Below are 16,208 nucleotides of genomic sequence, written 5' to 3'. Positions count from 1 at the left end.
ATAGTTAAAACAAATTCGAAATATTCTTGCATACGGGAGGCAGCAAATTTATCTAACTAGATAATTGATGAGATGTTTCTAGATAGATAGAGAGAGTGTGTGAAGAATTTATTAGTTATTCACATGCTTTTTTTTTCATTTATTAATAGTAATATAATTATACAATAAAAATCTAACGACTTGTATATTATTAGATACTTTTTTAGATTTATTATTGATCCATAAATTTTTCTTAAAGCTTAAAAAAATATGAGTAAACTGGAAATAATTGTATAATTTTATTAGGTATGATTATTTTTTTTATATAATCACGTACAAAAAGTATATATTATTTATACTAACACATATTGCACACTTTATCCATCGTATCCCAGACACCAAATTATAGTTCTGTCCCGGGGTGAATTGTCTAGAATCACTAATGATTAAAAAAAAAAAAAAGAGGGAAAAAGTACTATTTGTGTGGTCTGTATCTATCAATTTACAACTTCACTGTTCTATGTGTGGTCTATAATCCCATCCTTCGTGATATTGTTCTTTTTTTGTTTATTTTGTTTTATAATGCCGTTTATCTATTTATTTCTCTCCACTTTTTAACATTATGATGTTTAATGTGTTAGGATGCCATAGTTGAATCAGGTGAAACTCCAGATGAATTTGATCTCAGGTCTGTTTTAGCGATATATTTATCAAGGTTTGATTTTGTAGTTGAGATCGCATTCAATTTCAACTTTGCTAATTACCTCTAGAATGGTGATAAACGTGCAGTATATTAGATTGTGGCTATTAATTTGCTATCTTCCTATTTCCCTCCAGTTTTGAGCTACTTATGATTACATGTTCTGAGTTCCCAGATTGCCAAACATTGGTAAGGTTTGGTCAATGGAGTTGCAGCCTTAGCAGGAGAGAGCCTTTTCAAAAATTGCAAGTTTCAGGATCAGTTGTAATTTGTGGGTTATGTTTGTTGAAGTGGAAAAAAATATCGTTATCACAATCACCAGCATTTCTCTTGTTTTTTTACTAGGGCACTTGTAGGATTGGGGTGTGGGATGAGGATTTTTTATTTTAGATAAAAATTTAAAATATTATTTTTAAATATTATTATTATTTTAAAATTTAAAAAAGTTAAATTGAGATTTGAAAAAGTTAAATTTAGATTTGAAAAAGTTGAATTGTTTATTATATTTTGTGTGAGAGCTTGAGAAATTTATAATGATGAGATGAAAATTTTCTATCTCATCCCATGCCCCAAACATACAGTAGTCTATAGGGTTATCTGATCTGATCATGCCTTAAAGCATTCTTATTGGCTTAGCTAAAGTTCAAAGATAGTTAAACTTCAATCAATATGTGCCAAAAAACCACCACATTGGATTAGGCATATATATAAAAATTTGAACTTCAGCTACAATAATTCACCAAATTTGTAGGTGAACAGTAAGTTAGCCAAACATGAAAATATTCAATTCTCATCCCTCTCACAAAATATGTAGGTATTTTTAGTAATTAAGAAATTTGGTTTGATTTATTATTATTAAATACAAAATGTGATAAAAATAATTTAATTAGTTAATATTAATTAGAATATTAATTATTAAGTTAATTATAATATAATTAATATTAATATTTAATATTTAATAAATGTGATAAATATTAATATTAATTTAATTATATTATAATCATTTACAAACATAAGATGCCTCTAATTGGATGAATTATTTGGTAATCTCAATATCTGGTCAAGGATGTCATATTATAAAACTTTGTGTTTATATAAAAATCTCAATGATATTATATTTGATGATAGAATGAAAATACCTAGTCATCCATGTTTTAAAAATATATAATAACTTTGTTTTTGATTTTAAGAATCCTTGCAAGCAAAATATATGGTCAAAATATACATTGAATTTATGCATGTCCTTTTAAGGATAAAATGTGGGTCTAGTGAAATTAGACACGATAAATGAATAATATATATTTCATATCAGAATAATCAAAAAATTCTAAACATAAGTCCACACTTTTACATACTATTTTAAAACATGTGATTTTATTATTTTACCCTCATGAATTATGAGGATAAAAAAGTAAAATTACATATTTTTAAGTGATGTATAGAGTGTAAAACTTTTGTGTAGCATGACTTGATATATATATATATAAGGACACATATTTGAAACGAGTAATGTTAGATACAATTTAGGATGTATAAGTCCCGCGCATGTAATCATTTTGAAAAAAAATGAAACTCACTATTAAAAAATAATTTTTTCATATGAATCTTAGATTTACTCAATATTTTCAAAGGAAGTACACAAAACACACACACTATAAAATTACAAGTATCATTTCACATTTCATCCATTAAAAGCTTCCCAAAGCAGCAGGTTAGGAGAGAAGGCCTCTATCCGAATATGAAAGGTCCTCAATAGAATCAAACAGATTATAAACTCATGAGATATTGGGGTAAACATTTTGATTTGAATGCCTACGAATCTCCAATGGTTAAAAATGAGTTCACAACTGAATATCCATGCATGCATGACCCTCAGGGCCTCAAGATAAGAAGCAGAATGACAACGGACGGAATGCCATAGAAAGGCTGCATTAATTCATCGTTTCATAGAAAAGCATAACTGGTTCGCTACATTAAAAATTACAAACCGATAATTAACGAGGAGCAATGGTATCAAGTAGCGAGCCAATTTACACACTTGCAATCACAACCTTAAACAATGCCCAGAAAAATGCAAAGCATTATATATGCATTTGACATTTGCAGCAATCAAATTATTACAACCACCTTGCAAATGCTTCCTGCCAAACTCAAAAGATTAGCCCCGCTTAAACATCTCAACAAGACTCTCCACAGCAACTTTTTGGACATCACTGCGTACTCCAATATCGGAATCTAAACGACCGACACAATACATGCCAAAACCAACCACTGTCAAGCCGCTAAAACTGGTAGTGAGATATCGTAGTGAAAAAGAAATTCCAGCCTTAGCAGCAGCTCGAAAGGATGACGCCTGTCCACTTCCTCCCACGCCGATGCTACTGAACACAATCAAACCTGTTTTGCAATATATGGCAAAGTCTTCGCAGTTGTTCTTGGAAACATCATAGGAACCAAAGTCATTCTGAAGGAGATATTTAGCACGGTGAATAACACCTTCTGGTGGATCAGATGGAGCAAGAGTGCAGGTACCTCCACGAACTTTGGCAAGAAAGAATGCTCGTGAGACACCATACTCAAAACGGTACAGATTTCCACCCGAAAGAAAACAATCTATACAAGAAGTAATGACTCCATTGAGTTTCGATTGATCTCCACAGCTTGAGCAAGGAATGTCCACGGAAGGATAGGATTTATAGCAAGGTGCTGAGCTCACAATGATGCGGTCTAGCACAAATCCTATTCCAATATCCTGGCCGCCTGGACCATTAGTAAAGTGGATAACATTTCCCTCGCCGACATATATCCCTGTTATTACAGGGTAACAAAAAAAGAAAAAAAAACAATAGAGAACTGAGAAAATGAAAACATGAAATAGGGGAAAAAGTCCATCGCCGCATGTCAATTATGGGCACCAGAAGCTATCACAAAAGTATCTTGCATCATTTTTTTTCGAGTTTTCACGACTCTATAACCTCTACATTCTCAGCCATTGTCAATCAATGGACATGTTTCCCTACACTTTTTTTTTCATAAGTCCAATTTCCCCTACACACCTATTTGGATATTAAAAAACAAATATGCACTGCTTGACAGATAGAGTAAATGTCAAAAGGGAGGAGTGGGGGGAGGGGGAGATCAATGCTTAAATTCAAGATCTATCATCACAGGAGTGGGAAATGGAGAAACAAAGATAAAGATTTGAAATGCAATAAACACGGTATAGCCTTGTTGTGAAGAGTCAATTCTGCAGATATTAAGTTTAATGCTGGAAAATCAAAATTCTTAAGAAGGTAAATGGTTAGCTATTTTAATAAGATTTCGCTGCATTGTCATAACAACTGCAAACAAATATAGAAACGCATCCCCAATGCTTTAAACATATATTTAGTAGAACCATTAATGTATAACGAGGGAAATTAAGATATAAATAAGAGGACGGCGTTTGTTTTGCTTCTCCACTCAAAAAATTTGTCTTTTTGTTCTCTCCAGAAACAGATCATGAGGTATGGTTCCCAGAATTGTAATTACAGTGAGATAAGCTGATTAAGCAGTAACTCTTTTAAAGATGAATAATTAGCACAACAATATCCATGAAATGCATAAGTAATAAACAAAATGTAGACTTCATAAACTTGAAAAAAGAGAAGGAAAAGAAAAGGGAAGAAGGCGTGACCATGGTGGGCGTAGATATAGGCGTGCCTCCAAGAGTAGATGTGATCCCCCGGTTTCAAATTCTCCCTCTCGATCTTGTTCGACAGCACTCCCATCTCCTTCGATCTGAGAGAGAGAGAGAGGGGATGGGGGATTCTAGAAGGCGACGGGGATGCAACTCCTGAAATGCAGTAGCTTGCTTGGCCTCTACGCATTCCTTTTTAAACAAAAAAAAGTTGTAACACCCTCTTCAATTCTTTCTTTTTCATCGTATAACATATGATAATAATACGTCTGTGTTAAGACTTCTAATTATATTTTGGTCCCCCAACCAAAAAAATTTTTGGATAGTACTAGTGTGCCCAGTTTTACTTTTTTTACTTTTTTCTTTTTCTTTTTAAATTTGTACTAGTGTGCCGTCCGCCGGTACAAATTTTACTCTTTTCTTTATATTTTTTTGACATATTTAAATATTTTTAAAAAATATATAAAAATATATCAATATATTAATAATCATTTTTTTAATCAGTAAATAAAACAAAAAATTAAAAAAAAATTAAAAGCATAAGCTGTAAAAATAAGGCGACATAATAACATTATTAATTATATTTTGGTGCGAATGCTCCTCCCCTCTCTCTCTCTCTATCTAAAAAACTCCAGTTCTAATTTTTGCCGGAAGAGGCTTCATTTACTTAATTTTTTTTACTTCCTTAAAGGTTGAAAAAGACAGATTTATAGATTTCTGGCAACTCTCGAAAGACACGCGCGACACAAATAAATTCTCAGGTCGAAAATTGTTCTGAAAAAAGTGGTGGTTTTACAAAAATCACTACGTGTAGTCCTCATGCGCCACCCATTCCGACAACTTTTCTTGACACACGCGCCAGATTACCGAACTCACCACCACCAGACATTTCAAATCCGACCTTTGTGGCTCAAAAGAGATAAGTGTATTGCCTTCATAGGCCATCACAGATTCTGAAGTCTACCAGAGTTGGTTCAAACTATAATCTGTCATTTTTCGCATCTATCTTACCTCTTTTCTTTTTAGTTTCCTTATTATTAATTTAAAAAAAAAAAGAAAAAAGAGTTTGTCTCACAGACATTTGTCTGTTGAGTTTGAGTCTCTGTTTAGGTAGAGAGTGTTATCTTTTGGACATTTGTCTGTAGAGAGTAACAACAATAGTGAAGACTAGACAATCACAAAAGAAAATAGTGTACTAGTGGAGCTCCAAATACATTATTTTGGTTTATGATGTCATGTTTAATATGATGATATCTCAGAATGTATCCAATCATGGATGTAAGTTTATTTGATGAATGAATGATGACAGCTTCCCTTAAAAAATATTTTGGTGTTGAATGGAAAATTTTAAAATTTTTAATTATGTAAATCAAATTTTGTTAAGGAATATCAATCATGCGTTTTTTACACAAATATTTTCATTAGTTTGGATAAAATTTATTTTAATTTGTTATATTTTTATGGTTAGTTTTAATCCGCCCACCCCTACCCCCGGGGGTGCGGGCGTGTTTTTAAGGAGCGTTAACAATTCTATTCATTTTTTATTGAAGAACGCTTATTGCAAGCACCTGGTGTAAACGGCGTGCAAACGTAACTAACATGGAGACAATTGATAAAAGAGAGACCGAGCTAATGAGAGAGATGAGAGAGCTGAGGAGAGGGAGAGACTAAGCTACTGGAGCTGATGAGAGGGAAAGACCGAGCTGATGAGAGAGGAATAATTTATTTTAAATTTGACGTGACATGGATGACTGCATGCCAATTGTAACTACAGACTGTATATAGAAAAACAGTTTTCTATTATCAGGAGAAAATATGGCAATTGGGTTATAGTTTGAAGGAGAGAACTATTTTCATTCTAACTTTAGTAACCTAATCTTGTTTGGATTTTATTTTTCACATTTGACCTTTTTTTTCTTTACTTGTTTTTATCCAAGCGAGGAGCTATTGTATTCTCTCCAGTTTTTCGCTCTTAAAGGATATTTTTAATTTAACAATGCTCCTCATTTTGTAACTCTTAGGGCTCGTTTGTTTTTAGAGATGAGATGAGATGAGATGAGATTAAAGTTAAAAAATTAAATAAAATATTGTTAAAATATATTTTTTAATATTATTTTTGTTTTGAGATTTGAAAAAGTTGAATTGTTTATTTTATTTTATGTGAGAATTTGGAAAAATTGTAATGATAAAGTGAGATAAGATGAGATGTTTCCTGAAAACAAACGAGGCCTAAATATAAGAAATGCTTCGGGTCCCATTGCGGATCCCGAATATTTATACCAATACCTTTTTCATTTAGTGATTAAGTAATTATTTATTAATGATATTATGATTGTATATTTTTAAAATAAAATGTTTAAAAATATTAAAAAAGAAAATGACCTTCTCGGTGGGCAGCCCACATCGGAGCCACCGTCGATGGCTCTAGTAATGCCCATTATTAGTCTTTTTGTATATTCGGATTTGTTATCAAATAATTTATAAATATGTAAAAGAAAAGTAATTTTTTACTCATTTAATATATGAGGAAAGAATGTTAGTTAAAATAATGATCGATAATAATTTTTATATTAAATAAAATCAATATTAAATTGAAATTTAAAATCTAAAATATGTATAATCCGTGGGCCAAAGAATGATAAGATGAGCGGTACTACTCTGCCACTCAAAATAGATCATTCCAACTTACCACTAGACCGAAATCACCATTTTATTTTTTTCCAATTTTTTTATTATTTTAAAATATAAAAAAAATATATTAATACACTAATAATCATTTCTTTAACTATTAAGTAAATGAAAAAAATAAAAAATAAAATACATGAAGAGACAAATTGAGTGAACAAAGTAATATTTTTCAATTAAGATAGACTTTTTTTCTCTTTTAAACAGAAATAGAAGACGTTTTATTTGCAACACAATTACCATTGGCATTGACGGAGGAGGGAGGGAGCGCAATCCAAATTTCCAAGGCCATGGATTCATACACAGTGTCTCCTCCTCCTCCAATTGGTCATCCTTTCCGTCTCAGAAATCTCCGCCGACGCCAGGCCCTGCAAAACGCTCTTCATCTCATCTTACTCTTTCTCCTTCAAGCAAAACCCTTACTCCTCTGGTGTCCTCACTGCTTCGCTTCATTAAAAATTACGAACCAATAATTAACAAGGAGCAATGGTATCAAGTAGCGAGCCAATTTACACACTAGCAATGACAACCTTAAACAATGCCCAGAAAAAGCAAAGCATTATATATTTCTTTGACATTTGCAGCAATCAAATTATTACAACCACCTTGCAAATTCTTCCTGCCAAACTCAAAAGAAGACTCTCCACTTTAACCTCTCAACAAGACTCTCCACATCAACTTTTTGGACATCACTGCGTGCTCCAATATCGGAATATAAACGACCGGCACAATAACGACGGGCAAAACCATCCCCTGCATAGTCGGTTAAAATTACAGCCTCAGCAGCAGCACGACAGGATGCCACCTGTCCACTTCGTCCCACGCTGATGCTACCGAACACAAGTAAACCTGTTTTGCAATATATGGCAAAGTCTTAGCAGTTGTTCTTGAAAACATCATAGGAACCAAAGCCCTTCTGTAGGAGATATTCAGCACGGTGAATAACATCTTCTGGTGGATCAGATGAAGCAAGAGTGCAGGTACCTCCACGAACTTGGGCAAGAAAGAATGCGGATGTGACACCATACTCAAAACGGTACAGATTTCCACCCGAAAGAAAACAATCTAGACAATAAGTGATGACTCCATTGAGATTCGATTGATCTCCACAGATTGGGCAAGGATTGTCCATGGGACGAGAGGAAGATGCTGAGCTCACACTGATGCTGTCTAGCACAGTTCCTTTTCCACTCTTCTGGCCTGGACCACTAGTAAAGTGGATAACATTTCCCTCGCCGACATATATCCCTGTTATTACAGGGTACAAAAAAACAAAAAAAAAAAACAATAGAGAACTAAGAAAATGAAAACATGAAATAGGGGGAAAAAGTCCATCACCGCATGTCAATTATGGGCACCAGAAGCTATCACAAAAGTATCTTGCATAATTTTTTTGGAGTTTTCACGACTCTATAACCTCTACATTCTCAGCCATTGTCAATCAATGGACATGTTTCCCTACACTTTTTTTTTTTCATAAGTCCAATTTCCCCTACACACCTATTTGGATATTAAAAAAAAAATATGCACTGCTTGACAGAGACATAGTTCTTCAATAGAGTGAATGTCAAAAGGGAGGAGTGGGGGAAGGGGGAGATCATGGCTTAAATTCAAGATCTATCATCACAGGAGTAGGAAATGGAGAAACAAAGATAAAGATTTGAAATGTAATAAACATGGTATAGCCTTGTTGTTGTGAAGAGTCAATTCTGCAGATATTAAGTCCAACTTTGAAAAACGGTTAATGCTGGAAAATCAAAATTCCTAAGAAGGTAAATCGTTAGCTATTTTAATAAGATTTCGCTGCATGGTCATAACAACTGTAAACAAATATAGAAACGCATCCCCAATGCTTTAAACATATATTTAGTAGAACCATTAATGTATAACAAAGGGAAATTAAGATATAAATAAGAGGACGACGTTTGTTTTGCTTCTCCACTCAAAAAATTTGTCTTGTTGTTCTCTCCAGAAACAGATGAGGTATGGTTCCCAGAATTGTAAGTACAGTGAGATAAGCTGATTAAGCAGTAACTCTTTTAGAGATGAATAATTAGCACAAAAATATCCATGAAATGCACAAGTAATAAACAAAATGTAAACTTCATAAACTTGAAAAAAGAGAAGGAAAAGAAAAGGGAGGGGAAGGCGTGACCATGGTGGGCGTAGATATAGCCGTGCCTCCAAGAGTAGATGTGATCCCCCGGTTTCAAAAGCTCCCTCTCGATCTTGTTTGACAGCCCTCCCATCTCCTTCGATCTCTGAGAGAGAGAGAGAGCGAGATGATGGAGGATTATAATCCACAGACGAAGGAAGCAGGCAACGGGGATGCAAGTGCAACCCCTCAAATGCAGTAGTTTGCTTGGCATCTGCGCACCCCTTTTTAAACAAAAAAGTTTTGTGAATATTGTGTCAATTATTTTACCATCTCTGCTTTATTACTCTAATATTTGTATATGCAGCTTATTAAAGGTTGGGACACTTGGTGATATGCAGTGACACTTATCTGATAGGCAGAGGCAATAACATGTGCTACTCACGTGAGCACCTTTTGGCCTTCTGTCTCTACGAATAATAGCCGCTGGATCAAAGACACGTGCAGCCATCTCTTGTATATATATATATATATACATCTTTTCCCGTGTTAGGGTTACGGACTGTTTTACATTTTGAGCAATTGTTTCGCCGTTTCGAAAGAAAGATGAGAACTTTTGTACAGAGGGAGAGAGAAGCTAGGGTTTACTGAGGGAGAAATGAAAGTTGTGTTGAGGCTTGTATTTGGCTCAGTATTAGCTTGATCTTGTGTAGATACATTGGCTTTTGAAGATTGCTCAATAAAGAATGATCTTTGAGGCTGTTCCTGCCGTGGATGTAGGCCATTAGGGCCGAACCACGTAATCTCTATTTGTATTTCTTATTCTTTATTCTCTTATTGTTTCTTGTTGATCTACTTGTTGTTGTTGTTATTCTTGATGTTTTTATCTCCGATTCTTGTAATTTCTTGACCGAGGCTTTCTTCGAAGTTACTAAGTTCTTTAAACAAAAGGAGACTCTGTTTGTGTGTATCACAATTTTTTTTTTTTTTTGAAACTTATAAGTTTATCCAAAAAAGTTGTAACACCCTCTTCAATTCTTTCGTTTTCATCGTATAACATATGATAATGATACGTCTGTGTTAAGACTTCTATTTATGTTCCCCCCCACACAATTATATTTGATTTGGGAAGTGCGCCAGCGGTACAAATTTTACTTTTTACTTTTTACTTTACATTTTTTTAACATATTTAAATATTTTTAAAATATTAAAAAATACACCAATACATTATTAATTATTTCCTTAATCAGTAAAAAAAAATTAAAAAAATTAAATACATAAGCAATCAAAATGAGGCAGCATTGTAGCATTATTTATTATATTTTGGTGTGGAATGCTTCTCCCCCGCTCTCTCTCTCTCTAAAAAACCAAGAGCTCCAGATCTAATTTTTGTTGGAGGAGGTTTCTTTTGTTTAATTGTTTTTTTTTTCAAGGTCGAAAAAAGATAGATTTACAGCTTTTCACCAACTCCCGAGAGGCACGCGCGACACAAGCAGATCCATAAAGTGAAAATCGTTTGGACAAAAGTGGTGATTTTGCACGTGTGGTTCTCACGCGCTGCCCACATTTACGTGTGGTCCTCACACGCCACCCATTCCGGCAGCTCTTATTGACACACGTGCTAGATCATTGGACTCACCATCATTAGACATTTCAGGTCTGATATTTGTAACTGAAAAGAGACAAGTGTGTTGCCCTCACACGTCATCACAGATTTTGAAGTCTACCAGAGTTGGTCCAAATTGTAATCCGTCATTTTTCATATATATTGTATTTCTTTCATTTTTGCTTTTCTTATTATTAATTAAAAAAAAGAGTTCGTTTTTCAGACGTTTGTCTGCTGAGGTTAAGTCATCTCTTTCCATGAAGGGTGAGGTTATCTTTTAGATGTTTGTCTATGGAAAGTAACAACAATAGTGAAGATCAGACCAGTTATAAAAGAAAATAGTGTACTGATAGAACTCTAAATGTATTATTTTGATTTATAATGTCATGTTTAATATGGAAATATCCTATTTAGGGTTATCTATAGACTACTAAATAGGCTGGTCTTGGGGGAACAGTAGTTCATTGGGAGTGGGAGACTTCCTAGCTGAGAAAAAGTTTGGGAGCCTCACAAGGTGACGTATTTAGGTGGTGTAGGTTATGGATTGATGGACTGCTATACAAGAAACTGACTGCAATAAGAATGGTTGTGGTAGTAAGGGAAAATTCTGTGCGTGTTTAATCCCTGCAAGAACTAGGTATCAGAATGTGTATCATACTATGGATATATCCTACATATACATATATATATATATATATAAATATATATATATATATGAAATTGTCAAGATGTGTTAATGGGCAAATAGTAACGAAAAGCTAATGCTTGGTGTTTTTCCATTTTTTCATAGATTGCTAGATTTGGAGTTTAATGGCCTCTTGGTTTTAACCTTTGATCTGATCCTCCAACCCTGAAGTAGGGGAAGGGCAGGAGGGAGGATATGTGGGTGATGCATTATGTGCAAAATCTATAGACTCTGTGTGAGTGGAAAGGAAGTACTGGCATCATGCGAATTGGGTAGAGAAAATCATGTTTCATTCCAAGTAGTGGTTATGATCACTACCTATAACCTGGGAAGGTCGAAGGGTATTGAATTCTGTTTGCCATCCAAGAATCAAGCGGAATAGGCGTGGGCCGAGACAAATTGGAGAGACCAAATAGAGCATAATATTACCGAATACAACAGTTGTGGTGGCTTGCCTCGGCCCATATAAAGTGGGGCCGAATGAGCATCCCGATACTCGAGTCGAGAGAGGCATGAACCCACCATTAGTATTCTCACTCTACGTAACTACAAAGAGATTTCGTGAAAGTAAACATCTCGTTTAAATATAGAAATGATTTTATCTCTACTTACTTTATTATTATAATTTTTTAAAATTTTTATATAAAATATAATAAATCATTCAATTATTTCAAATTTTAAAACAATAATAATATTAAAAAATAATATTATAATAATATTTTATTTAACTTTTAACTTTCATCTAAAACTGTTTAATCTCATCTCATCTCACTATCAAAACGGAACCTAAATGATGTGATACGTCAAATTTAATAAAAGTAATTTTATAATTGAGATATCAATTTAAAATAAGTTTATTTTTGTGAAGTCTAACAAAAACATTTTGGTCCACCATAAGTGAAATTGTTAAGAAATTGTTAATGACATGATATCATTACTCCTCCAAAAATTAAAATGCTTCCAATTTGAACTTGAATGGATCCTTATAATATTAGAGCATTCTTATTGAATTAGCTAAAAGTTAAATTTATTGAGTATTTAGCTATTAAAGAGCAAAATATGCTTACAATGGATTAGCTAAATTTCAAATATTTAAAATTTAGCTGCAGTGACTTTCTAAAGTTTTTTCAAATTTGAAGGTTACTGTACATACATCAAATACATATTTTATTAATTATTTCTCTCTCACTTTCTTTCTATCACATATTTTTATCATAATTGGTATATTAATTTAATAAGAATATGATTATTAATTAATATATAATAGGTAGAATAGCAAAATATGATAAAATAAATTAAATTAATAATTAAAAAAAATTAAATATTTTTAAAATTATTAATTATTCATTACTATATAATGAATAAATATATAATTTAATGTAAAGATTTGATGTGAATAATCAAAATTAAATTCATTTTATATTATTTTATTTTTATATAATAAAAAGATAGATATTCTAATATGAAGATTCATGTGAATAGAATAGCCAAAAATCAAATTTTCTTACATTCATTAAAAATATCCTTCAACATTAACTAATCTAATTAGAGCGTGCTTGACGGGCTATTCCCAAAATCAGGAAATTATTTTATTGGAATTGGAATTTGGAGGTATGAAAAGGAAATTGGCAGTTTAAAGCGAGGGCAAAGAGGGCATTAACGAAAAGACATTATATATGGGTCCAGCCAAACCCTAATATATATACCCCATTTCCTCTATCTATATCGCCGGCTTCTGGTGCTTCTCTTCTCTTCTCCGTTTCATAATTCTTTATTCGGCACTTCAGACTTCTCAAAGGTGCTTCTTTTTTTCTCTCTGAAACTGTATATACCATTTCTGAGGATTGCTTAGTGTTTCAGTTTCTGTTTAACTGTGCGTACTTTTTTATTGGATTTTTTTGGGACTGAAAGTAGTATATTGCTCATAATCTATTCTCCCTGCTCAGATGGATCGTGAGAGGCTCATGAAGATGGCTAGTGCCGTTCGCACTGGTGGAAAAGGAAGCATGCGAAGGTCTGATAACAGATTCCCTCTTAATTCGCTCCCAAATGTATATACATGTATATATGGTCATATTGTTTGGTTCCTCTTTGGATATCTTCAGTTTATTCGGCAATGTTTGTGTTAGTTTCTTTTTATGACCAACAAAAAATTTCGGTTTGATTAAGTTTCGTCTGTGCTTTCGAACTTAGAAAAAAGAAGGCTGTCCACAAAGCCACCACCACTGATGATAAAAGGCTTCAGAGTACATTGAAGAGGATTGGGGTTAACACCATCCCGGCCATTGAAGAAGTTAACATTTTCAAGGACGATGCTGTCATCCAGTTTCTTAATCCCAAAGGTTGGTATACTGACCTAAATTTTTGCCTTTAGGATTGTGTAGCCTAATTTTTTATCCTACAATTTTTTTATGCTTTTGAATTTTGGTAACTGATGACTAATAATGTTTCTTTCTTGTATATCAGTTCAAGCTTCAATTGCTGCCAACACTTGGGTTGTCAGTGGTTCTCCCCAAACAAAAAGTAATTTCTTATTCGTTTCTCCTCTTCTTTTATAATTTCTACAACGCTTTTCCCTCCGTTTCTGGATTTTTCTGTATCTTTAGCTCTTTCAGGCTGAGTAATAACATGGACTTCTGAATTGTTGCTAGCTCATTTAATTGATGTGGTGTTTTTGGGCGTCTTTTATTTTTTTCTAAGCATTGCCAGATTTCCATTCATGCCATATACCTAGCCTTAATGGCATTCTGAGACTCTTTTAAAGAGATGGTTCTTGGCATTGCACTCTCGCCACTGATTGTCACTATTGCACATATACTACTTCAATATCTTTGATGCACAGGAACTAAAGACTTGAATTTTTGTGTTTCAGAATTGCAAGATATTCTCCCAGGGATCATCAACCAACTTGGTATGATATCATTATTTCTATTTTCCTTGCAGTTAAATCGTACTTGTTTTCTGTTCAAAGGGTGCCAACTGGTATCCATCAGCTACCAGAATCCCGATCTGTGTATTGATTACCTTTAATTCTTAGGAAAAATACTGTATATACCTTTTGTTATGAATTTTACATACAAACTTCTAGTAAACCAGGAAAAGGCTCTCCAAAAATTCATTTTTGCATTCAGTGTTGCCATCTATTTCTTTGGAAGGTCCCAAATCATTTATTTTATTGTATTCTTGAGGGCTTCATAGCCCAAGTGTGAGCTAGTAGTTTGTGCAAAGTAGTTTAAACGTTACCTGAGGAGTAACTGATTCCCAGCACTGCCATCTTTGTTGCACTCGGTAGCTTTCTGCCAATGTCGAACAGAAGTTGGATAAATAGTGGTATAATGTATACATTCCAGTGCTAATATTTTAGTGATTGATTTTAGATATGAGGCTATTTTAACCCAAGGCATTCTATTAATATTATCAGCTTATATGTCATGGGACAATTATTTAGTTGGAAATGACATTCTTTTTAGCAGTCTTGACAGAATTTGGACTTTTTTGAATTGAGTTTGTTTTTGGAAATGAATTTGAACTTAATTGTCCATGACACACGGTTTTCAAATTTCAGGGCCAGATAACTTGGAAAATCTAAGGAAGCTTGCGGAGCAGTTTCAAAAGCAGCAACCGCCTACTTCTGCACAACCAACGCAAGATGACGACGACGACGAGGTCCCAGAGCTTGTTGCTGGTGAAACTTTTGAAACTGCCGCGGAAGATAGTCATGCTTCTTAGGCTGGGTGTGGGAATGGCTCCCAATATCATATTGCTTGGTGTTGCTGTCTCTCTTTCTTCCTTTTGGCTCCTGGGATAGTTTTCTCTCACTTCTCTCGATATGTTTTTCAAATTCAGTGAAAGAATTGTAGTAGGCACGAGACTTGAAACGTTTGTATGGCATTTTGTTGAGTGATGTTGCCCCTTGCATACACTGCACAGTTGCTCTTTCGTCTTCTGCATGTGATGCCTGTTAGAGTTTTGGTGATAAACTTCTAGTGGAGAAGATGAAATAACTTATATCGTATGTCTTTGCACTTTAAATTTAGGTTTGAGAAGAATGGGTTCGGTGGATTTGGGTGTTGACGCTCACGCAACAGATTATTAACCTACAAATTTTCGGCCTTCGTGAGAGTATTGGCATTGACTTCATCAAAAGTCTAGTCAAATATAAAATTTGATGAATTTTATCAAAATAGAGCTGCATTGGATTAGGTACAGTAACTCTATAGGTTTCTTCAAATTTGAAGGTTTACTATTCATTTATTAAATCTATTTTTTATTTATTTTTAATCTTCAAATATTTTTTTTATTCACATTTAATCTTCAACCTTTTGTAATAATAATGTAAGAATCAAATTAAATTATTAATTAATAATTATAAAATATGAAAAAAATAAAAATATTTTTATTAAAAAAATAATATTATATTATTATTTTGATGAATTTAATGGCTAATTCAATACGAAATTATGACTAAAAAAATTTTAGATTTATAGAAATTATGTACTTTTTATCAAATTTTAGAAATAATTTTGATAAAATTAATGAAAATGCACTGAAAAATTAGAAATTTAAAACTTTTAAAGATTCTATTTTCAAGAATATGTTCTCGGGTTGAATTGTCTTATATGAACGCGTGTCAAGTTTATCGATTTCTAATTTAAATTAAGCATAAATAAAAGTAGAATTGTCATAGATAAAAGGAGTAAAGCATTTGTCACCTTCAAAATTATTTTAAATTTATGATCATTTAACTCATGAACAACGTGAACGAATTAAATTTGAGCA

At 33.2% G+C, this 16,208-nt stretch overlaps 2 protein-coding genes and 1 pseudogene across 2 annotated transcripts; 1 reads left to right on the top strand and 2 right to left on the bottom strand.

Annotated features, from left to right (window-relative positions):
- Positions 1-2,577: 2,577 nt before the first annotated feature.
- LOC121253274 (protein LEAD-SENSITIVE 1-like) lies at positions 2,578-4,562 on the bottom strand. The gene is made up of 2 exons (XM_041153271.1): positions 4,356-4,562; positions 2,578-3,487 (listed from the first exon to the last, which is right to left on the bottom strand). Exons 1-2 carry the CDS (start codon positions 4,546-4,548, stop codon positions 2,838-2,840), a joined length of 843 nt encoding a protein of 280 aa, XP_041009205.1. The 5' UTR covers positions 4,549-4,562; the 3' UTR covers positions 2,578-2,837.
- A 3,109-nt stretch (positions 4,563-7,671) lies between these two features.
- On the bottom strand, positions 7,672-9,292 carry LOC121252102 (annotated as a pseudogene).
- A 3,794-nt stretch (positions 9,293-13,086) lies between these two features.
- On the top strand, positions 13,087-15,351 carry LOC121252927 (nascent polypeptide-associated complex subunit beta-like). Its single transcript, XM_041152782.1, has 6 exons — positions 13,087-13,227; positions 13,376-13,443; positions 13,623-13,771; positions 13,896-13,952; positions 14,302-14,340; positions 14,995-15,351. Exons 2-6 carry the CDS (start codon positions 13,376-13,378, stop codon positions 15,156-15,158), a joined length of 477 nt encoding a protein of 158 aa, XP_041008716.1. The 5' UTR covers positions 13,087-13,227; the 3' UTR covers positions 15,159-15,351.
- The last annotated feature ends 857 nt before the right edge of the window (positions 15,352-16,208 follow it).

Source organism: Juglans microcarpa x Juglans regia, chromosome 2S, assembly GCF_004785595.1.
Source record: "Juglans microcarpa x Juglans regia isolate MS1-56 chromosome 2S, Jm3101_v1.0, whole genome shotgun sequence".
Taxonomy (NCBI): Eukaryota; Viridiplantae; Streptophyta; class Magnoliopsida; order Fagales; family Juglandaceae; genus Juglans; species Juglans microcarpa x Juglans regia.
This window is presented reverse-complemented; position numbering and strand designations above follow the sequence as displayed.

Coding starts and splice junctions, on each gene's coding strand:
- LOC121253274 (XM_041153271.1), bottom strand. CDS start 4,548: ATGCGTAGAGGCCAAGCAAGCTACTGCATTTCAGGAGTTGCATCCCCG. Junction 3,488..4,355: donor CTATATCTACGCCCACCATG/GTCACGCCTTCT, acceptor CTGTAATAACAG/GGATATATGTCGGCGAGGGA.
- LOC121252927 (XM_041152782.1), top strand. CDS start 13,376: ATGGATCGTGAGAGGCTCATGAAGATGGCTAGTGCCGTTCGCACTGGT. Junction 13,444..13,622: donor GGAAAAGGAAGCATGCGAAG/GTCTGATAACAG, acceptor TTTCGAACTTAG/AAAAAAGAAGGCTGTCCACA. Junction 14,341..14,994: donor AGGGATCATCAACCAACTTG/GTATGATATCAT, acceptor TTCAAATTTCAG/GGCCAGATAACTTGGAAAAT.